At 43.0% G+C, this 24058-nt stretch overlaps 2 protein-coding genes across 51 annotated transcripts in view; one reads left to right on the top strand and one right to left on the bottom strand.

The window, feature by feature from the left end:
- Positions 1-15402, top strand: part of LMO4 (LIM domain only 4) — a 28484-nt gene extending 13082 nt beyond the window's left edge. Inside the window, exons 1-5 of one of the 2 annotated variants that reach the window (XM_065071247.1) lie at positions 13-604; positions 2879-3117; positions 9921-10017; positions 10370-10525; positions 14651-15402. In XM_065071247.1, coding sequence (XP_064927319.1) covers positions 2882-3117; positions 9921-10017; positions 10370-10525; positions 14651-14659 — 498 coding nt within the window. In that variant the 5' untranslated portion in view covers positions 13-604; positions 2879-2881 and the 3' untranslated portion in view covers positions 14660-15402. Of the gene's footprint in view, positions 1-12; positions 605-2878; positions 3118-9920; positions 10018-10369; positions 10526-14650 lie in introns of those variants that run through there. The other variant, XM_065071248.1, reaches the window with a different exon arrangement.
- LOC135580042 (uncharacterized) overlaps positions 15182-24058 on the bottom strand; it is a 494152-nt gene continuing 485275 nt past the window's right edge. For 40 of the 49 annotated variants that reach the window (XM_065071243.1, XM_065071198.1, XM_065071196.1 and 37 more), the window contains 3 exons: positions 23669-24058; positions 21807-21888; positions 15182-19111 (listed from right to left, as the gene is read on the bottom strand). The exon at positions 23669-24058 is cut by the window's right edge. The gene's annotated coding sequence lies outside the window, so the exon portion shown is untranslated. The remainder of the gene's footprint in view (positions 19112-21806; positions 21889-23668) is intronic. The other 9 variants (XM_065071205.1, XM_065071213.1, XM_065071225.1 and 6 more) reach the window with 3 other exon arrangements.

Genomic DNA, 24058 nt, shown 5'->3' with positions numbered 1-24058 from the left:
CACGCGCACGGACACACGCGCGCGCGCCCGCGCAGGGACACAGGCACTCCTCACTCACACGCGCGCAGGCTCGCGCAGGCGGCGGGGCCTCCTCCCGCGTCCTGCCCGCGCCGCCGCCGCAGGATCCCCGGCAGCAGCTCCGCGCCCGGCCCCTCGCAAACTCGCCGGCTCTCGCCCTCTCCTCGGAGGCGCCTCGGCGGGCCGCGGCGGGCTCGGGAGCCGCCACAGCCCAGAGAAGGGGGCGGAGGTGGGGGGGGCGCGGGGGAAGCGGTACAAAGTGAAGCCACATTGCCAAACTTACCCGGCGATTGCAGCAGCGAGCGGCGGCGGCGCCCTGCGTGTGCAGCTCAGCGGCAGGGACCGAGCTCTGCAGCTCCCCTCCAGGGAAGCGGGAGCTGGAGGAAGGACCCGGGCAGACGCCTCTCATAGCAATATCTATATTTTTCCAGCCTGGGCTGCCCCTTGCCGGGCGGGGGGCTCCCTCCAGCGCTCCCGAAAGCCAGAGAGCGGGCGAGCGCTGTGTTTCGTTTCTTTGCAAGGAGACCTCCTCCGGCACCCCGAGCGACGTTGCTCCCCGGCCTTTTGCAATATAGAGGGGAAGCAGGTAAGAAGTGCCGGTAATTACCCCTTGTTTTCCAGCGGACGTGCGTGCGGTTCGTGCCCGCGGCCCCGGCCCCGCCGCCGTCCCGCGCTGCCGCCGCGGCGGAGGGCGCGGAGCGGGGCGCCCCGGGCGCGGGGGAGCCGCGGGCCCCGGGCATGGTCGCGGCCCCCGCGTACAAAGCCCGGCGGCGGCGGCCGCTCGGGGCCGCTTCCCTTTCCCCCCTTCCCAGCTGCCGCCGGGAAAGGGCTCTGCCTGCCTCGGCTCCTCTGAATGGAGGGGACGGGGGGGCCGGGGGGGCTGGGGCACCCGCTTCCCCCGTAGTAAACACTATTCTGAAACAGTGGCAGAAAAGATCAAAGTGAGCGCTCTGTTTCTCTCCTCTCCAATTCCCTTCCTGCCCCCCACACAGCCTTTTGTTTCAATCCAGGAGAAATCCGGTGAATCACCTAATTAAAACCGAGACATGAATTAAGCATCCATTTTTGTACTACAAATTGCCAGCTCTCCGCCTGTCCCTCCCTTGGTCTCCATTAAAAAAACACCAGAGACGCTGTTAAAAGGGGGGGGTTATTTTGCCTCTAGCTTCCAGCTCTGCTTTCTGTTTCGCCGACTCCTATCCCAGGACCTAAATTGCTTGGCTGTGTAATTACTAGAGTAAGCCTATTTAAGTTAAAAGCTTTTTCCCCCCCAACTCTAAATGAAACTTGATGAGGGCCCGTCCTTAGTTATCAAGGGAGTCACTTTCTGGTCAGTCCTCTTGATTCATCTTTTTAGATTTAATCAGCATTAAGGTATTGCTTGTCCTTAAGAGCTTTAGCTTAATGGGGTTACTGGATGGTTTTCTCAGTGTAACGTTTCCCATTTTATATTTATATGTATTTGCCGTCGACAAAGACGGGCTAAGGTGGTGGCACGGAGTCCTTTTCTTTCTTTTAAGAAATCTGAAGTGATTTAAAGCGTAGGGAAACTGTTTAAAGACTCGGAGCAGGAAATGCAGATTCATTTAGGCTGTAGCTGGAAACTGTAACAAAAGGCAATTCCTTGAACAAATGCATCAGAAATCAATTTACATAAAGGTATATGATGCGTTCGGATAAATGCAATGCTAATGGCTTTTAGAGTGGTTTTCTTTCCAAAGTCTCGGGGTTTTTGTTACAGCTTAATTGGTGCAGTTCTTCTGGTTTATTGTGCGGTCACTGGACATACCTCCAGGTACTCTTTCTGAGGAAATGTGTGTTTAAAATCGGCCTCAGTTCTCCTCCTGCAGCCGAGTTGGGCCAGTGGCAGGAAAGTTCGTCCTCGCTGCTCTGGAGGTATCGGCCTGAAGGTCCTTAGCAGATAGCCAGATGCCTCGGCATGAGCACGTACGGCTTACAAAGGACAAAGACAAAACATGCTGCTTAATTGGCAGTAAATAACTTGATCTTTTTATAGTATAAGTGACTAGAGGAACACCGGGAGTTTATTGGGCTCTGGATTGAAGGCAACTAATTAATCGGTTTAGAGTAAGCTTTATGAATTGATTCCTATATTATCTCTCGGTTGTCCTGCTTGCATGAAGCATTTATTAGAAAGTGAAAAATGCCCTTAGTAGCAATTTTGGGGGCGGCCAGACTAACTCCAGCTGGAGCGGTGCACTTCATTATCCTGCTGCTTTCCTATGGCCGGTAAACTTTTTTTTTTTTTTTTTTTGGGTAACAAAGCTTTAGCTTTTAAACTGCTGATCAAGGGCAGATTAGCCAGACAAAAGTTGAGTATGTTTGTGTAGGAAGTTAGCAGGCGTCCTGAAGTTCAATGATCTATTATTCAGGCCAGTGTCCTCTGTCTGGAGTGTTTTCCCTGCGTGTTTTTAATGTCTCCAAAATAAAACAAAAACCATTAAACCCCGAGGTCTGGGGGCCGGTCCCGAGCCCCTCGCTGCCGCCCCGCGCCTGCAGAGTCTCTTCTAGACTGAAAAACCAGTTTCACAACTTTTTTTTCTTTCACTCTTCACACACTTTCTTTTTTCATAACCAAAACAAACCCCGGGACTGTTCCTGACTTGTGAGCTGCAGCTGCACAAGCCCGGAGCGGGAGGGGGGGCCGCGCTGCCTCAGCCCCCCACGCCCGCCGGTCCCCGGCAGCTGCGCGGCCGCGGGCAGCCCCGCGTCCCGGCGCGGCCGAGCCCCCGCGGGCCCGGGAGCGGCGCTGGCCCGCCGCGGGCGAAGCGGGAGGCGGGCGGGGTGCGCGGCGCTGCCGGCCCGTCCCTGACCCGCCTCCGCCCCTCTCTCCGCGCAGGCCATGGTGAACCCCGGCGGCAGCTCGCAGCCGCCCCCGGTGTCGGCGGGCTCCCTCTCGTGGAAGAGGTGCGCCGGCTGCGGGGGGAAGATCGCCGACCGCTTCCTGCTCTATGCCATGGACAGCTACTGGCACAGCCGCTGCCTCAAGTGCTCCTGCTGCCAGGCCCAGCTGGGGGACATCGGCACCTCCTGCTACACCAAGAGCGGCATGATCCTCTGCAGGAACGACTACATCAGGTGAGGCGCGGCGGCACGCAGCGGCTGGCGACGACCGCTGTCCCCCTTTCTCCCTGTCTTTTTTGCCCTTTTCCCCCGTCTTTTTCTGGTGGGTGCCCATGGTGCGGGGCGGAGGGGTGGGCTGGCTCAGGATCGCTCCTTCGTTGGGAGCGGAGGGACGTGGGGGCGCGGAGACGGATGTTAGCGCCTAGCCCAGGGCGCAGCTGCGGCTGCCAAGTGGAGGGAAGAGTTGGGGGGGCGGAACGACGACTGTAACTTTAAAGTGGTTTGTCAGCACAAAACAAGTCCTAACTAAAAATAAACAGCAATCAGAGAGGCTAAATTAATCTGCTTTGTTGTAGTGTTGAAGGAGAAGTGTGCATATCTGAACGGTAAATGTTAAAATCGTAGGGCTTAAATAAGGCTGTGGCAGAGGTGCTAAATAATGAAATGCCTGCCTTTAGTATCTGATTAATTATTATATTTACATAAGCACCTTTAAACTCCTTTGAGTGGAAACAGAATGACTCATTCTCTGTTCTCCTTGTGAAAGAGCTGATTAACCGTCAGTTGGAGGGCCACCGATGCTACTTATAGCCAAAACCAATGCTAGAATGTTGTCTTCGCATTGTTACAGGGAATCTTTGAACCGACATTTCTCTTAACTTCCAGTATAGAAAATGCGAGGCGCAGCAGAGGAGGGATATACTCTTGCCCTTTATTTCTTATCTCTTCCTTTTTTGAAGCTGTTCGTTCTAAATGCCACAGATTTGGGTAGGGGGAACTAAGCCTTATTAATCTCGCATCTGTTGGGGTACAGTAAGATTACGCAGAGTATCCCTTCCAACAAGTTTCCAATATAATTAATAGAAAGAATTCATGAGGTCAGGTACCCGTACGATCTTTTCAGGTGAACTCAAGCTACTTAAACTCATTAATTTAAAAGGAGGCATTTTGAAGGATTACACATTTAATTTGAGTAAATGGTTTGATAGACTGATGCACATGAATGCTTCAAGGAGGTGTTCTATTTCAACATTCAGTAATTAAAAAAAACAACAAAAAAGCCCCATACCTTCCTGGCATAACAGAAGTGCTTAGTTAAAACGAATTGTGTTTTGTTTAAATGCTTCTGGTTTCTCATTTACAGTACATGTCAAGAGTTAACCCAGGTTTTTCTTCTCTCTGGCCCAAAAGTTCCACTGTTTTTCTTCCTTTCTGAAAAAAAAAAAAAAAAGGCTACAGAATGTTACAAGTTTGCTTGTACTGGTAAAACTTGACTTGTGTCAAGGAGCACGGGACTGTACTGAATGTGTCTGAATGTGTGCATATGCATGGAGACTTCCTTAGTCTAAAAGGACGGAGTTAAAACTTGGTGACTCTGATAGCGCAGCTTTTGTCCTGATACATGGCTGCATCTTTGGTCAGTTAAGCAGATGAAACACATCCCTCAGTATCTTTGATGAACTGGAGCCTTATCTTCGCTAGTTTTGGGCATATTTTTAGAAATAAATGGTAAAAAATCAGCACATGGGGGGCTTTTAATGGCACTTTTTGGTCGTGATCCTAAGCAAGAAGCCTAAGCCTGGCAGAATTGTAATTAAATAGAGCAGAACGGTGTTAGGGTGAGAGTCTCGTTTGAAGTGGAAAAATTGCCACTACTGTTAAGATGCACTGAATAGTACAGATTCATCCCTCGACCAACACCATCAAACAAACCCTCATGTCTGATTACTACTAATTAAAAAGAGAAGATGCGTCCACTGTATCCCAGAGGCAAGTTCAGGCAGGCTTATCGCAGTCTTCTGGTTTTGTGTTGCCAAAAATTAATACTCATTTATTTTAACGAGTATTAGGATGCTTTATCAGATGAGGGGTTTGAATTGATCTCCTTGTTCTATCGGCTGACTTCTCTTTAGATCTGTGTAATTTGACTTGCAAAAATAACTCTGACAGATGCTTGCTGAAACTTGAACTGGACACCGTACACTCAAGGTGGGGTAGGACAGCCGGGCCCTGCCAGGGCCGAGTTAACTTGGAGCTTTCCCTCTGGAAACGGACTTTGCCGGCTTCCACGGGGGTGGTGCTGGCATGAGCCAGGCCCTTGCCCTTTTCTTGCTTGACATGGCCTCGTTTGGTTGTGGATGCGATGCCACCCATTTGGCAGCCAGTCCCCCCGGTTCCCCTTCGCCATCCTACCCCCCTCTTAATTATTCCGTGGGGCTTTTGCGCAGCACGTTCCCTTCTCCAGGCGAGAGCCACGGGCACAGTTCTCCACCGGAGATGTGGGAGCACGCAAGGCACGACTAACAAAATGAGAAAGAGGATTGATCAGCCCGGCAGGCGCCAGGTGAAAGGGACTTGACTCCTCCGGGCCAAGACCACGGGGCCATTTATTAATGAGCTTTTTTAACCGTCTGAGGTTGTGTGTGTTTTTCTGTTGTTGTTTGAACAACACAACACTCCCCTTTCCCTCCCTCCCCTCAAAACCCAACAACAAATTAGCCGTAGAGCTACAGCAGCAGCTTTCATTGAAAGCCAAGGTTCCTGGGAAAAGAGAGGGAGGCGAAAATCCCAGTCCCTTCCCTCCCTCCCCACGGCGAGCGGCGCGCTTGCAGGAGGGGAGCGGAGCGCGGCCCTCCCAACCTTAAGATGCCAGATAAAGCAGCAGCGTGGCAGCGAATCCGCACAATTAAAAGCTTTAATTAGTGTCTCCTCCATTTTCTCTTAGTTCTGATAGGTTTTATCTAATGAGATCTGGTCCCTGGCTTAGATCTGCTCGGAATGACGTGTCCGAAATGAATGAGAGCCGCGTCGCAAACAAAACATTTAATTAACAAAATTGGCCTCTAAGAGAGAGCAGGGAGTGGTGGGGAAGGGGGAGAGGGGGGAGGCTGCCCAGGCGCCTCTTAAAGGGGCAGCGCCCGCGGCCCCTCCCCGGGCGCCCGCTCCTCGCAGCGCTGCGTGGGCGCAGCCGCGGGGGGTGCGTGGGGCCGCGCCGGACCCGGCCAAGGGGCGCCCACCCGCAGCCGCGGAGTGCGCCGGGGGGGGCGGAGAGAGGAGAAGGGGCCGCCAGGCAGAGAGTTCATTTCCCTGGTAATCAGCAGCAAGCTGCTATATTCAGGGAATGCTGTCCCTTTAATTGAACAGGCTAGGTAATTAAATGGCACTTTTCCAATAGGACGTGCTAGGTAAATCTAATAGTTGGTTATTTAATATCACTTTGAAGTCTGCCCACTCAAGCACAATGACAGCACAGGAGCATGTGAACTATTAGCTAGGAAAAAAAAAAAAACAGGATCTCAAAAATTAATTAAATCGCATGCAATTTAGGGGGAACGTTTATCTTGATTTGTCATAACAGAATTAATTCAAGGCCTCCAATTCACTTGGGGGCAGATCTGTTACTCTGAATTAACCAAGCGTAATTTGGCTGTTTTTTTTTTCTTCCCCTTCCCTAATGCAGCACTTGCCATTATGCACAGCCCCCCTTTTAAGTATCAATAGCTTCTGGTGCTTTTAAGGTGCTTGGTCTCTAGTTGTTCTGAAGTACCTTTAATGGACTTGGCTCCAGGCGTAATTTCTGTGTTGCCTTTCTTTGTTACATTTAATATAGCTGGTGCAGAATTTAGATTAAATATAGGGAATGTACAGAAACACCAATGGCTTCTGGATCAGTAGGTCTGGATGTGCATTTCTCTTCGGTAGGGCTTGGATATATATTTGTGAACAGAAATGTGCGCTGTGTTGTGTGAGAATCAGAGCAGTCAAATCTATCTCCACAATTTTGGAAACAACTAGAACCTTATTTTGTTAGTCTAAGTTGCTAGAGATGTGTTTCTGCTGATGCTGAATTTTGAGCAGCACGACGGGAAATTGGGCTGAAAAGATTTCTTGCTGCCTTCATTGCCACTCTAGTGAAAGTTCTGAGAGAAAAAAATAGGAGCGTTTGTGGGGGGTGTGGGGAGTGCTGTGTGGAACCACACGGTAGTTAATTTAAGGTGGCTCAGGAAAATGTTGCTAAGAGTAGAAGAGCTGCCTTGTCCGTATGGGGAACCTCTTGATGTTTGTGATTGATTGCATTGCCCAAATGTTGAAATATTAATGACCTTCTTGGACTGAGGACCCAAAGAGGAAACTGAAACCAATTCTGTCATCACAATTAAAGAGTCCCCTGGCTTTAATTAGCCTGACCTGGGGTATCTCTACCCATTGCTGCAGTTAAAGAGAAAAGAGCCCATTAAAGTCCAGTCTGAGACCGATAGCTACTTAATTGAGCACCTAAAGCCTCAAGCCTTTTAAATCAAATACTGTCCTGGACAGTCCCCCTGGTTAGATAATTAGCTCTGCAGCCTCTCAGAAACCACGTGAAACAACTTTTTCAGTAAAGAGTAGTTACTGTGGAAGACTTCCTTTACTGGTAAGGAGGAATAACCTTTTTTTTAGAAGATAAAACCTTTTCACCGTTAATGGTATTACAGAACAAAACCATTCCTAAGAGTGGAGAAGGAAAAATAAGCTTAATTTTCCTGGTAAATAATACAAAGCAGCGGAAAGGTGTTCTGACTTTGCAAGTAATTTTTAGGAAACTGAGCAGCAGATTCAGCTGAAGTGACTTACTTACCAAAAGAGAATTGTTCTGGGAACACGCTTAGGGAAAACGGAGATGTGTGGAAAGCCTCTGGATTAGTTTGACTCCATTTATTAGAATTCACAGACATTCACAGCGCACGGCCACTTCTAGTCAGAGAGAATTGCAGAACAAATGAGCGCTTAACGAAGACAAGTCATGAATGAGCTCAGGGTTCCAAAAGCTGTGTTTGCAGTTGGGTGGTGCAGTTGTAGTGGGGGGTTGCAGGAGCCACCGAGCAGGTCCAGATTCTCCTGGACAAGCGACACTGACTGTTCCTCTTTGCCGTTCTGCTTCCACCCTACACCGCAACACCCGTGTCGCCTCCCCCTTAGTCTGTATGTTTGGATCTTTGCTCTAGAAATGTGACAGTGCCTTTTGCCTCCTCTTGCAGTGCTTCCCCTGCACCTTTTCTACCTGCCAGCCTCACTACTAGCAACAATGGCAGGAGAAAAATGCATATTGCAAAGCTTTGGAAGTAACCTCGATGCATCATGTAACTACTCGGAGCTGATGGTGATTTAGAAGATGCCCTAATAATGCACCCGTAGTTTCCTGACAGTTCAGTCCCTTTGGCTGGAGGTCCTGGCAATGTATTAGTTCAGCTTTCCCTTTGTAACCACTGTGATTCTGCAAGAACGTGTCAATGTGTCGTGGATCTCAGACTAATTAGTTTTGAAATGGAGTTTTGATTGAACTCTTCAAATCGATGCTGCTGCAAAATTTGTTTCTCAGCTTCCTATTAAAAGCCATCTTAAGGGGCAGTTTTACTACTCTCTCTGTCGTTCAGTCGATACATTTAATAACAACTTACAGGCTATTTTCAATAAAGTGGCGACAGCAAATTAGTAGTTTGAACATGACAAGCCTCCTCTGCGAGCTCAGATTCTGAAAATTCAAAGCAATTATTTTTATACAGAGGCACACTGCAATCATTCAGATTACGGGTATTCTGTTGTAATGCGTCTCCTAGGTTGACACGAACAGAATTTTATGACTTTATTTGGACAGGAAGGAGATGCAAATATTAATATTTATTATGACACCAATACGCTAATTTGTAAATCCTATTACTATGTTTTACATCGTGCAGAAAAGTGGGTCTGTGACCCTGCCAGCTAGTTGAGTTTCTTTTTTTACTGCCAAATGATCCTGGTAGTCTTTATAAATATTTGTGTATATTAGAGGCACGTGCAAAAGCAAATAAAGGTTTTCTAATTCTAGCCTGTAAAAGCAGAACTCAATAATCATTATTGTATTGCGTTTTGAATCGATGTGTTGTCCCTTTAAATGGATTTGAAGAATTATGTATATATTTTTCTTCAGCACTCTTCTGCCTATCCCCCCTCCCCCCACTGCGTGTGCCCCCCCCAATGGCAGATGTTGTGGTCTCATTTGATTGCATAGGAAAACTGCAGTGATACAGCAAACACCCAGAGAGATATGATGACAAATGGGTCCAGATCCCGGTAAATTACTTTCTGCTCAAATCGAAATTTCATTCAGTTTGTTGCTAGCAGAGATGAAGTAATCTAAATTGTGGACTCAGGAGCAGATAGAGGGAAGTTGGAGCAAGCATTTCATTATCAAGAGAGAGAGAAGGTTAGGATGAAAGAGATGAGCAGAGGCAAATCTAAAGTGTTGACACCATGATTGAAAAGGTTAACCCATACACATTATATATCAACCTGGATAGCAGAGAGTTTCTAATGGAAACTCTGCACTGATGGAGGTTTACTGGAGTTTCAATACACTGAGCATGATGTCTTCTTAGATATACAATCAAATCCTCTTAACCCTTTTGATGACTCATATCTCAAGATATGATTAAAGTACAAAAGAGTTCTTCATATAATTTCAAGGACACAATGCATTTAAACTCCAGTCATGAATTGTATCTTTTTTTACGATGAACTCAGTAATCTGATAAAATGTGTGTAGTACAGAATTGTTTGTGTTTCTAGAGGTGTAAGTCAATATTTCTGATTAAATCCTGTGTAACCACATTCGAGGTAGGGTGAAGCTACCGGTTTTTACACAAAATTATACTGTTTCAAATTATGACACGTAAGCAAGTTGGAAGACGGGGGTCAGAAGTCGAAAAGAGTTGTGTAATAAACCATTGCAGTGATGCGCAAAAATGCTTAGAGCCTCCCGTGTATTAAATTATTCATGATCATCACCTCTGTTTCAGGTTATTTGGAAATAGTGGTGCTTGCAGTGCCTGTGGACAGTCCATTCCTGCCAGCGAGCTGGTCATGAGGGCACAGGGCAACGTCTATCATCTTAAGGTGAGGCCTTTTTTCTACGTCTCTTTTTAGTAGCTGATTAGTACTGCCGGGCTTCTTTAGTATAAAATCTGCATCTGCTTATGAATGAAATGCAAAGCACTAACTAGAAAGATGAGTATATATTATAAAGCTTCCCTTAGTGCGTAGCTTTGTTCCCTCGTAATCGGTAGAACTATACGTGAGTTATGTACTGCGTAGTCCCAACAGGTAAGACTGATGCCATATTTGGAGATGTAGAAACCAAGCAGCTCCGTATCTCAACTGCACTCGCAGTCTCTGAAGTGTAATTTTCAAACCTGCAGCATACTTAATTTGTGCTGTAGTTTCACTTGCTGTCTCTTCCTTTTTTCAGTGTTTTACATGCTCTACCTGCCGGAATCGCCTGGTCCCCGGAGATCGGTTTCACTACATCAATGGCAGTTTATTTTGTGAACATGATAGACCTACAGCTCTCATCAATGGCCATTTGAATTCACTTCAGAGTAATCCACTACTGCCAGACCAGAAGGTGAATACTCAACAATTACTAATAAGCTTTATTAGAGCTAAATGAAGATCAATTTCTTTTCATTCTAATAGCGGACATTCCCCGCCCCCGCAAAGAGACCTTTAAGTAACTGAACTTAACTTAAATAACTTAGGTGTGGGGGGTATGGGGAGAAAATACTAACCTTTTAACTATGACATGTAGGGCGAGTAGGTTTATTTTGGTTTGGGCATGTGCATCTGTACAGCTGTTGAACTCGTTGTGTACAAAGCAAAACAGAGAGCATGCATTTATATGAACTCTTAACAAAGAGAAGTATTTTATTTTATAATCTTGAAATTAAGGGCTACAAGAGAGCAGGTTTCTGTGGGAGGAAAATTAGATCCTTTAGTATGGAAATACACGTCTTGTGAAGAGAAGGTTCTTGAGCTAAACCAATGTATTTCACTTTAATATTAAGGTTTTAGTGGAGGAAGCATGCTGGGGTCCTCATTCAGAAGTATTTTCTTGTCTGTTTTGGATGTCATAACTCAGATTTAAAAACCAAAGTGCCATTTTCTTATCGCTCCATAACACTAATAGCTCAACTCTCTCTGTGGTTGATAGCTCTGGGTTTCTAGCTAAATGAGTAAATAATGACCGTACAAATCATATAGAGAAGAAGAAAAAAAAATCCTGATCAACAGTTGTCCTGTAACTCTGAAACTAGATAGTTGTAGATCTCTTTTAATCTCCTTAATAAGTCCTAAAGCTATGCAAGTGAGTGCATTTTGATAACTGCTGTGCCTAATTTGTAACAATTACTGTCAACCTTGAGTTAAGAGACTGTTCATTCCACCCTGGTCCAGAAAAGAGTGAATGTATGACTCTTGCACATAATTTTATTCACATCATATTTCATACTGATTATGTATTGATGACATTGATTCATTTACTCTTTACAGCGCCACTTGCATGGATATTAAATCTTATTGACCACAGATGAATTTTAATTTCAGATTGGTGATAGATTTTTCCATCAGCTCTGATAGTATATTTGACTTTTTCATCATTAACCCAGGCAATCACACAGCACTGAGTTATTGCAATGAAACAAAAAGTGCACACTTCAGTTGGTAATTCTTTATAGATTTACAATAGGAACTTCATTAATGTCTGTAAGGTTCACAAAAAATAACATTTATCTGCAAATAGGAATTTGGAAGATTAAAAAAACCTGGGACAAACGGTAGGCTGATCTATTCTGTAATGTACAGAATATTTTTAGTGCCTTTACTTAGTGGAGAAATAGGTCTAGGAAAACACAAACTGATTTTTAATTTCCGTGATTTCTTTTGTTGTGTTGCTACATTTCAATATCCGTGTTTGCTTTTTTTTTTTCCTGTGCATAAATTTACTGATTAATTTTAAGTATTCTTTCAACTCTTACACAGTGAATGTAATTACATCAAAATAAAACGTGGGTCTTTTTTGTTTACTTAATTTGTCAATCGAGGTGATGACAGAGTTTGAGTACAAAAGTCCTATCTAGTTAGGCAGAACAAAGATAATTAAGATTGGAGGAGAATGTGCAGCATCTTCTCCAGGAAGTACAAATACAGTTAAAGATTCATAGATTTATACTCTTGTGAATTTTAATGAAACAAATCTATAATATAGACTGGCAAGTAGTGAATCTGTTAAATGAATATTTGTAGGTATCCCATTTCAAAACATAGGTAAAACCATTCGTTCTGATACACTCTTCTACAAATGTAAAGTTTAATGTAACTTCAAATAGGTGTCTAAATTGTCATTTAGTTTTATCAGTTTAGTACTATGCCTTAGCAGAACATAAAAATGATTTAGTTGTAATAAAAGCAGTAGACATGATGAGGAACATAGACCATGGAAAAGTACACTTGGGCTGGGCTTGCGGGGCTTGTGACTGCAGACACACTCGGGAGAAGCGAAATGCAGAGGAAAGAGTGAGAAGGCGTTTGTAGCGGATCCTGTCACTGGTATGAACTGCACTGCTGCTGTCAGTCAGGAGGCAGATGAGGAGGTACTAGGGGGAGGACTGGGGAGAGGTTCTAGGTTTGGCATTGTGGTTGTGTGGTGGTGTTATTGTGGGGGGGTGTGTTTGTTTTAAAGTCATACAATCTCACTATAAAATGGTGTAAGTTCTCCTACCAGTTTTCAGAGGGGAACTGCAGCACACCCGAACCCCAGGGAACTGAAACATAGTTGAGGTGACAAGTTGATAGTTGTTAGATTTTTCAGGTTTCTGGAGTTTTGGAAGCTACTGGGGCAGGTGCCAGAAGAGTCGTGTTTGGTACGTTGTCAGCTTGTAGGAGTCTGAAGATGGCTACATCAGAGATGGTTTCCAGAAAGCTGTGTGTTTTAGGGCCACTAATTAAGAAGTTCTTGTGCTATGGCAGATTTGGCTGTAACAGATACTCTTTATTAAACATTAAAGATCTATCAGTCTCCAGGTTATTTTACCACTAGAGATTATAGACATAGCAGAATATTCACAGGGTTCTATTATTAAACTAAAGAGATTGAGACATACTCCCAGCATTAAAGTATTTTTGTTGTGTGTGTATGTGAAAGTGACCATTATGAACTCGCTATTGTCTTAATCCAGTTTACAGGTTTAAAACCCAGCGGTGACTGGTGCAGGCAGAAAGGGTTGCATGCCTGAACTTTGTTTAAAAACTTGCTTTTCTTTTTAAGGAGCCAAAAGCTGGCTATTCTGCCTTTTGTCTCCCTGAGGCAGTGCGCACATGTAAATTATAACTAACTTCCCATCACTTGCTATGGAGTTTGAAAAAACCCCTTGTTTTATCTGAAGTCAGTACTGCTGGCCTGCAGTTTGCAAACTCCTCGTGTGTGATGTCCTGTGTGCCGTTTCGTTTGGAGGGACTGTATTGTCAATTAATCTCTATGCTTTTTTGGTACCGGTAGTATTCCTGTAGTGTTTCTTGTTTGCAGCGGTATTACCACCTACTGAAAGTGTAGATTTTCCACCGTTTGGCAATGTTAACAGCACAGGCTTGTCTTCAGCTTCTATACTTTTAAATAAAGAATGAGTTAGATTACGTCTCTCAGAGAAGATCTTAAAAATCTTCTAGTTTACGTATCACTCAACAATTCCCTTGTAGTTACATAATTGGTGTTGTCTGTGTCCATAGGAGAAGATATTTGATGCTCATTTATTAAATATGCTTGCTGGCTGCTCCCTAATCTTTGTTCTGGACAGACAAATTACCTTTCTCACACTGAGCTTCAGCTCTGGGGAATTAAACCTCCAAGCCTCTACTACTTTAATTAGCTGGAAAGTGGGGGGTTGCAGTTACTAATAGACCTCGGGCTTTTAGTAACTCAGAGAAAGGGTGAAAAAAGAACTTCCTGGGAAGCGCAACATGTCATTTACAAACCATAAAAATCTAATATATATTATTTCATTTTGGTAATTGCAAACAGATTGTTTTTGAAGACTATGGATGATAATTTCTACATTATCCATGAAAGTTTAGATTTTTATTGAGTTAGACACTTTTAATTATTGCAATTCATTAACACCAGTGTGAAAGCACATGTTTGACTTCATATATTAGAATGTTTATGTAACATTAACTAACACACCAGATGAGGAATTTTAAATGGGGGGGAAAAATCCTGAAATATCTATATTTAGCTCTTTTGCAATGCGGCATATTAACCTAAGTTGCCTTGGGAGGATATTGGCCGTACTTCTTATTTGCTTTACACACTATTTCTTCCAATTATAAGATTATATTACTGGCTTCTTCAAAGGCATGGCATAATGTTGCTTCCCTTTAAAAGGGGCCCAGCAAAACCATCTTATTCACTGTACCTTTGGTTACCAGAAAGTACACGTATTTATTGTTGTCATCTCTTTTTTTTCTCGTCTGCTCTTTTTAGTAGTGAAACTGCAGAAAATGTTTGCTTTTTGCTATTTGAAGTTGAAACATTAGCCGTATGAATGGATAGTGTAGAAAGCTTTAATCAAGTCACAGTTGGAAAGTAATCTAATAAAAAAGAGATTAGCGAATAAGAAAAAGACAAAAGCGGTCATGTTGTAGTTTCCTATCGCAATTTTAGTGTTCTAGCTAAGATACCCATTTTTATTTCTTACAGGTCTGCTAAAAGGTCAGAGTAATGCAGAATGCGTGCCTTCATCTCAAATTTTGTTCATCACAGATGGATCCCATGTCTCCAAGTAGACAAGTCACCTTTGTAGCTAGCATCAGTGCCAGCTCCATACCATTGCACCTTCTTTATTCTTGATTGCCCTTCCCACATTTATTGGTGTATTAAAATGACTGAATATGAACATTAAGGACTCCATGAACCTGGGCTAATGGGAGACTGTAGAGAAAATGAAAAAAGATCCACCGGAGGACATCTTGGGGGGGGCGGGTGGGGAAGATGACTAATGAAGCTAATTAAAAGAAGCATTGAAATCTGCTTTCTACCCTCATTAACAATTAGCAGGGCACTGGCCAGTTTGTACCCTGTGTTTTACCTTAACAACATTCTATTTGCTCTTTGTATATTTAAGTGTTGTAAGGAAATGTGTTTCAATCAAACTGAACATGAGATAAAGATGTGGCTTTTGTGATATTCTATCACAAACACTTTTATTGTATCTCTGTAAAATACAATGTATGTATGCATGTACGTGTTTCTGTCCTAATGTTGCTACTTCCCATGGCAAAAAAAAAAAAAACAAAAAGAAAAAAGGAGAAAAAAAAGGCTCATAGCAGCTGCTGGGTAGAAATTTTCACCTACTTCTAATTTGCTGAATGAAGAAAAATCTTTTATTTGTGATATTTTCAGAGACATTTGCTCTAGTATGGTGTATTTAAATAATAAAAAAGTAAAACAAACACTATTGAATTGAGTATGGGTTTTAGAAGCTTTGCTCTTTTCAATTTGTTTTTAAGTCTACCTTCAAAACATCATTGTGAACCCATATCTCACACAGACATTACCCTTATTGTCAATTACCTTTACAAGTAGCTTTTTGGTTTGGACATTTTTTTTTGTCTCACGCCAGTAAAGAATTTGTTGAACGCCTTACCTGTGTTACTGTTGGCAAAGAAGCAGAGCGCTACTTCAAAACGACCTTTATGTTTCAGTGACATTCTTAATTCTGCTAACAGCAAGTATAATTCATACTGCAGTGACTTATGGTACTCATACATGTACTGAGGTCTCTGTCCAGCTAAGGGTGCGCAAGTGTGGAAGCATGGGAGCGTACGTATATACCATAAGGCATCAAATAAAATAAAACCCAACAAAAGGTCTGTACCTCACACTGGGCGCTAGAATTGAGTTTTCATAAAAAGGAACACAGTAGCTGTTCCGACTGGAGCAACATAAAGTTGTGTTCGCTGTGCTAAGAGACGAACTTCGCAAGAGTGGAAATCTTAAGGGAAGAAAAACACGTTTCCCGGGCTATTTCCGAGAACCAACTGATCTCGAATATGATCTGTTACAGCAAACAAACACAAACCACTGCCCGCCCCTCCAAGCAACAAAGCCTCCTCTCAGCTTGGAACGGGAGCAGCTTCATTTCGTGGGTTTTTCCCATCAGCTGCTTGGCGGTAGAGCTGAGCACGATAATTCCGAGAAAAAAGTCTGACTTCTCATGCTTGTAGCAAGAATCCGAACATCAGTCTGCGGCCGTGCTTTGGCTGCCTTCAGTCAGGAACCTGCAAGCACCTGGAATGTGCCTCTGCAGCAATTAATAACGAATCAATAACTACTTTTATAGGTGACTAATACATTTGAAATACATCACGAGTATGTTTTCTTTTTGAATTCAATTTTTGAGAAGGGGTTCACTGTTCGACATGCTTGGTTAAGGAGTGAGCTTGAGTTACAGTTGTTGTGATGTCAATACACAAAAAGCTGATTTATCCATTTGTCTGTCTAAACAACAGAATTTTTAAAAATTATTATTATTTTCCAGATTCTACTTGTTGACCTCTAGTATGCTGGAGGTCTGCTGAACTTCTTCTTTTAATATCTCGGTGCTTGAGGAAAAAACAGGGCTGTTACAGAGAAAATAAACTGTTGTACAGTATAAGACAGTTTAGACAAAAGAATATTTGTATAACATATAAAGCAATAAAATGAAGCCACGTATGACTTTTTAATTAAATGCACTTACAAATTTTAAAAGTAATTTTCTAAGCTTTTTGATCTGGCATTAAGGTCTTTAGGTAGCGTCCTGCAAATCGTGCTGCTTCAATATCTTTGAAAAGACACTTGAAGTCATATGAATATGGAATTCAAGTATTAGTGAGACTGCAGACATCTTTTTATATTCTTTCAGTATAAGCACTCAAGGTACAGTGTTTAAATCTAACATGTACAGATTTTCAGTTGTCTAATATAACCTAGACATGCTAAGAAGATAGCTAATAACTTCTAGTAAGTAATGTAGTATAGCATTTAGTGATGTAGAGGTTGAAGTTCATTAACGGCTTTAAATAAACTATTATATGATTCATTTGTAAAGCACAGCTACCTATTTAATAGCTTACTTTAAAAGCATTTCTTAAGTTGCAGACCTATAAGATTACAAATGTCACTCATGTTAGCATAATCCACATGCAAGTGATGAAGTCTTTGCTTTGATGTGCTAAATTGGAGGAGGACTAATGGAGCTATGAATATACAATAGAACATATTTTAAGTAGTATTTTTGCTTTAGGTAAAACACTTTCTTGAAACCAGAGGCATTTCAGACAATAAACCAGGCTCTAATGGGGACGGTAGGTGTGGGCAGGCGGCTACTGGCAACGCCTCGGTTTGTCCTTATGTGGAAAAAAAATGCACTTTTTGAAGAGATGGGTGAGGAAAAGCATGTTCACCTTTTATCACGCGCATCTGCTACACGGAGGCTGAAATCCACCCTCTGCATTAGCGCTGCTGAAAAGTCACACAAATAATCATTCAGGAAGAGCTCCCCTCACTTTCAAAAATGAACGCTGTTAAAAAAAATCAAAGGAAATATTACTAATCTGAAATCATCCTCGTGAACCTGGATAAAATGCTCTGTCTATGCTGCATCTAAACGTCTCAATCATATAAATTGTCACTCTTATTAATGAAACAATTTCGTAAAAAGATTGCCCTCTAAATGGGTTTAATGTTTTTACCTATCCAGCTGTCTAGTGATGAGATTTACGCATCCTGGCTGGCAGTGGGACATTAAGCCTTTCCAAACCAAATTCTGTTTGCAACAAGATACCGTCTTTTCAGTCCTACATGATTTATCTTTAAATATTTTAACAGGTTATGCAGTATCTTATGAAATATAAAATGAGAACGTCTAACCCAAATGAAGCCTATGAAATTAAGTCGCATCTTTAGAATATTAACCACACTGAGTTTGTCTCTCTTTTTCCCTGTTAGTTAGCACTGATACAATTTGCATCATCTAATTTTAGGGAAAATACTAAAAAAATAAGTAATAAAAAAATCACTGGCATGGTACATATGACTTGCTATCAAGTACCGTCAGGCATTTCAAAAGATCATTTCAATTTAAATTTTTTATCAAATTTTTTGGCTGGTAGTTATATGTCAAGCGTGAGGCTTTTTGCAAGGATCTACATTCTGAACAGCTGTATTAAAATAACAAAACTGAGATCAGAACATTTATGTATATATTTTTTTAAGTATTATATTTCTTCAGTGTGAAAGTACGTGTTCCAGGTCTGATTTCCCTGCCTGAGCCTCCTGTACGTGCCCTACCAGACAACCACTGTTGGTGCTTGTTACTTTTAGTACCAGGTGTGTATGCCTATTGTCAGTCCAGCTAAGCCACAGAAGAGCTTATTGCAATTAAATAGCAATTTGTTTCTATGAAACTGCAATCAAAGTATTACTGATCAGCCATTTTATATTGGCAGTGCTTTGGCTGCATGTTAAACAGCAAAGAGCTCGCGATTTATTTCTGCAGAGTCTGAGCTGCGAGTCACAGTGAAGTGTAACACGCTCACCTGTGTCCCTTGTCAAGCTGAAAGCCTGAGTCCTCTGATCTCATCACCAGCACGCTGAGAGCAATGACAAGTCAGGGCTGAGCTCTGCGAGCTGAACTTGCAACTTACAGGACCTGAAGTTATTACAGTTTTCTGTTCCTGTATGAGCGGGGATGTGTTCGCTTCCTACAGGGGATGTTTTCAACTTCAGATTGATTCTGTTAAAAAATGGGCTGCAAGTTGTGGGCTGCAAGCCAATAACGTACTGCAGGTCCTGACTTGTTAGAGCTGTGTAAACAGGGCGACTATATCTCCTTAATCACAACTAATAAAAGACTAGAAGAAAGCAATCAATTACCTTATAAGTTCTGCTTTTTATTAAAAAAAAAAGAAAGATAAAAGTTTATCTGACATGGCTGTTATTTTCACACTTGTACAAGAGATGAGACAGTTTACAGCAATCCAGTCGGCTCACCTGTGCACACCTGGGGTTTGCTGGCGACTGTTCGCCTGTGCTGTTCCCGGGAAGCCACAGCAGAACCCACCAGCCACCGCCTTGCTCCCCTGCCAAGCTTGTAACCACTCGAGGTTGACTTGAAATCTGAAATGTAAATTTTTGGTGCAAATTAAAAACTTGTTTGTAAGAACTCAAAGAGGAATTAACTTTGTAGTGGTAATTATCTTTCTTAATTTAATTATCACCATATTTTAACAAAGCCTTAGACATGCTAACTTTAGTTCCTGCGTTTTTGCACAGTGGAGGCTGAAGACATCCTCCCTCCTTCGCCAGAGGGGATGACATCACACCTGTGGCATGCGTGAGATAAGGTCTCTTCATTTAGAAACAGGTTCCTGTCTCTCAGAGATGTTCCTTGGGGGTGAGATGGCTTGGGTCCTAGTCCTGAAGTGTGACCCATGGGGTAGCTGAGTGCCGCCGAGCAAACCGCTGCGTCAGGTGGTAAATGGGTAACGCCGGGGCCGCGCCAGCGGTACGTGCCCAGCGTGTGCAGGCACTTAGCCCCTGGCAAACGGCAGGTAAAACGCTGTGCTTAAACCTCGGTGAAAATGGCCTGGCTGACAGTCAGTAATTCATTCCCCCACAGCAGATTGGTCATATGTCTGAGCCCAAGGCCTGAAAAAAAGTCCTATTTACTGGAGACAGACATGACTGTGTTGAGGATTTTTTTTTTCCCCTGCGCTGTGGCTATTTTTTAACAAGTCAGGTTCTGTTGTTGTGTTTCTTTTAACAGTAGTTCTAGCATTAAGTTCACAGGAATGTTTTTGGTGTGCAGGAGGAGAACACACAGTTCAAGGGGGAGGCGACAGTGCCTGAGCCCACGGCTGCGGCTGTACGCCCCAGTCCTGCCCGGGGCTCGTGGTGCTGGTTCTGTCCCTGTCCATCGAAGGGCAAGCAAGGGCCTGGCATCACAAGGGCTGGAGTCTTCCATTTCTTTAATGAGGCCTCTCAGTGCTACTGTATTAAAAGTAATAAAGTGCAGAGGTTTTAGTGAGTGGAAAGGCATGTGCAGGCCATACCACGGTGTGTTTAGCCAGCTCAGAAAAGATGTAAAGTTCAGCGACTCAAACAAGAGCTGTCCCTGTACCAGGGTGACGCTTGAGCAATGCTCTGTGCGGGGCTCAAGCTCTGAAGGACCCGTCCTGAAAAGGGCCTGGACTTTCAAAAAGCAAAGTACACACAGCCAGGAAGGCTGGAAATTTTAATAGGTGTTGAATAACTTGCAAAAAATTTGAGCTTAAGCTTCTCTCATACTTACTGTTCAAATACAGGCCTCATAGACCACTGTGCGATTTTGTTCCCATGTGTAATATCACTCTTACATTTTGTCTGTTTAAATCTGTTTCCTGCTACATTAGATGTTCACCTCAGCTTACAAATGCCGGGCTTGAAAATTACGTTTTTTTAAAAAATTAATATTTTGCTTTTTAGGCTTTTTTTAATTCACTGCGATGCATTTAACTTACAAAAGCTCTGAAGGGAGAGGTGGCTGTGGTGCCAGCCCGAGCTGTCTGTGTGCAGCCGGGTTCCTCTGCAGCTGAACCAGCTGATGTTTCTGTCTTGCACTGTTGGAATACGCTGTTAATTACATTTTGAATATCCATATACTTTTCCTCTTAGGGGATCTTGCAAGCAAGCTTTTAGCTAACAACTTCTGTGGTTCACCATAACCTCTCAGAATAATCATTGGTTCTATTGAACTTATGCCAGTTGTTTTGTTAAACTAAATTGAGAGAACAGGGCCTATATTCATTCTCGAAAGGCAAGAGATTGCCCTGTGATTTGGGGAAAACTTGATTGCTTACAGAAGAATAAATGGACAAGGCAGATATTAACTTTACACCTGACTTCAATTTCTTTGAGCAGTGGAGAACTGTCCAGTAGGAGGAAAAAAAAATCCAGCTAGAACTCATAAGCCAGCCATTAGTAGGCTGATTTTATTGTGCTGCAAAATCATCAGCTGCTCATAGAAAACAAAGGGGCAATGAATGCGGTATTTGTCTTTTATTCTTAGGAAAAAACCTTAAGATCAAACAGCCCTTAAAAGACTGAGCTGATCTGCATCCCACTTACATATTTTTGGATATCCTCTGATATTCGTGCCACTGATGTATTTGATAGGTAAATATATCAGCCATATCAAGATGCTGATACCAAATAGTGGAAGACTTCAGTGTTTTGCCATAAAGCTCATACCCCTTGTTATGGAACTCTCATCAGGAGCTGCAGCAATCATTCAGAAGCTGTAGTTGGTATTTTTGTGTTTATGCCACATTTAAGAATTATTATTCCTGCTTCATCAGTTAGTCTTTTTAGCTGGCTTGGAAAAAAAAACATATTGCAAATGAGCTACTATTCTTATTTGTTGTTTTAAGAAGGGTAAGCACTGAAGTATTCAAATGGAACAGATTATACCTTTAATTACATCCAAACAGGATGCTGAGCTGATTTTTCTATTTTCTGTTTAATTGCTATAGTTCAAAAAGATATTGCAAATTTGTAGATGAATTATTTAAGCATAGCCTTCTGGCCCTTGTGTTTATGAGAGAGACCAAAAGAGAAAAAAAAAAGAATTTAAAAGAAAAAATTGCCACTTCTTTAAGAAAGAATTTTGCATAAAGCATCTTGGGGAGGATGTTTTAGCTGGATAGGTGTTTTATACTTTCTGAGAGCATCTCGGGATGTGATTTGTTTGTATCCCATGGGATTTGTTTGTATCCCAACCTCACCGGGTCCCTCGCTCCTGCCGTGGGCAGCACAGTGCTGTTCCTTCTCTAACCTGTTTGTCGGTGAGCACGTCGCTTCCCGGAGGCGATCCCAACCAGCCCCACTTGCCGTGGATGTGCTTGATCTCTGTTCTCCTACATACAAGATGAGAATAATGAAAGTGAGCACAATTCATCACTTCTTAAACTAAATATATTTCCATTTTGTCTGCACGTGCCTGTGTATATATCATTCACTCTATGTATTTAGAATATGTACTATGACATTACAGCCAGTGATAAATCCTACTCACTTACTATATGTGTTATTTGCTGCAACATTAAGCTCAGTAAGAATTTTATATGTAACTTGTACCAAAACTAAATATATTGTGGAATTGATGCACAGTTGTAAACAAGAGCATAACTTCCCCCTTCAACACAGCGGAAGGTGGCAGCTTGCGTGGCAATTCTTTTGTAAACAACTGCAGACTTTCCAAAGAATAAGCTAGTTAATTACATTTTTAATGATGTTTTTAGAGAAGAGGCTTCTTGAGGGGAGAAACCCCTATAACACCAACAAAACAAGTAAACTTAAGCTTGTACTGCATAAAGAAATGCTGTGAGGTAAAAACTAGATTGTGCTGGGCCGAAGTCGTTTGCTCCCCCCACCTTCTTTTTTCTTCCTACTGAACATGCCCGTGTATTTTTTTATAGCTCTACTCTGAATTCAAAGAAAGATGACACTGGCACAATCTATTTCATTTTTTTTTGGTGTGGATTATCTTATTTCATTATTTCCAATAGTGCTAAGTATGTGCTACCCACTTAGAGAGCTGATGCAGTGCGTAGCAAAGCTCAAGATGTCCTCTTAAATACGCAAAGCTTATGCAAGGCCATGACACAAGTAGGTTTTAAACGCTGGCAGCGTTGGCAGCTCTGAAGGGCTGGTATGATACAGCCTTGCCGACACGTCACAGGTAACGTGGAGAGATTCGGGGAGAAACTGAACTAGCTGGAGTAGGAGTAGCACACAACTTTTATTGATGAAGTTCAGGGGAAAGAGGCACCGGGGGCAGCTGTATTAATCCCATAATAACCTGAAATATAATCAGTACATTGCTGCAGGGATGGCTAGGAAGGGAGGGAGGTGGAGGTGTCGGGGTTTAAGTTCACAGGCTTTCCCAGTTCATTAAAAAGGGAATCAATCAGAGAAACAGGCTGGCTTTCAAAGGGCTGGCAGTTGTGAACGGGCCTCGGACATGGGGAGGCACGCAGATGGTGCACCCGTCCTCGTGCAGAGGTTGCTGGAGCTCAGCAGCCACCCGTTTGAGGAGACCAAGCTAGTAAAATGTGTTATAATGTGCTAGGGGAGATTCTGGCTGGGTTTTGAGAACTTAAAAGCTAGGCAGTGTTGGTGCTGTGGGCCATATAAAGGTGACGCTGATAGATGTTTATAAAGGGAAAAGAGTTTTATTTTATGATTTCTAGAGTGGTGGTTTAACCAGCAGGCAAATGGGCAGAAGGAGTCTGCCTACAGGACTCTGCTTTGTAGGCAGCTGGTATAATAATTAGCTCATTGCTATTGATTTTTGCCATCCCTGGACTGATCAGTGACGTATTTAAAAAAAAAAAAAAGTGAAATTCATCTATCTGGATCTGGCATTTCCTGCGTCCTTTTGATGAAGCTGGTGCATGTACACAGGCCAGGGAACATCCTCAGAGAGTGAGCTTACTCACACCCACAGGCACTGCGAGGTTTAGGACAGAATGCCCTATATTTAAATAGAACTCATGACTTTTTAATTACTACACAGTACAATAGGGCTCAATGAGAACACATGGTTGTCCAAACTGGTGTGCTGTGATTGCTTACCAGCAATAGGGGAGTGGGTTTAATCAGTGGTCTGTAGTTCACATGAGAATGAGTACTCACCCCAGGCACAGGTAGGAACATCAACGGACAGACAGCATTTCCATGTGAGCCTCAGCTCTGCGTTGAGAAGATGCTCGCAGCGGACCAGTGAGTGCCCTCAGGGTAATTAATAGTTCCACTGATTGCTGGAGGAGCTGTGGAGAAGGGGAAAGACATACTTTGTCAGTATTAGAGTGAAGAGAAGTAGGTTCTTTTTTTGCCAACACTTGCTTTTAAATAATTTTTGCTTTCTAAGATGTTCACGACAATATGAAAAAAACAATGTATCTATTATTCTGCCAGTCTTCAAGGCATATTTTTATCCCACCCACCCAACTTCACTGACCATTATTTTGGGCCAGCAAAACCCTTCTTTGAATACGCTTAGCCACAGCTTGAACCCCTCCCATG

The sequence above is a fragment of the Columba livia genome, chromosome 8, assembly GCF_036013475.1.
Source record: "Columba livia isolate bColLiv1 breed racing homer chromosome 8, bColLiv1.pat.W.v2, whole genome shotgun sequence".
Classification (NCBI taxonomy): Eukaryota; Metazoa; Chordata; class Aves; order Columbiformes; family Columbidae; genus Columba; species Columba livia.
This window is presented reverse-complemented; position numbering and strand designations above follow the sequence as displayed.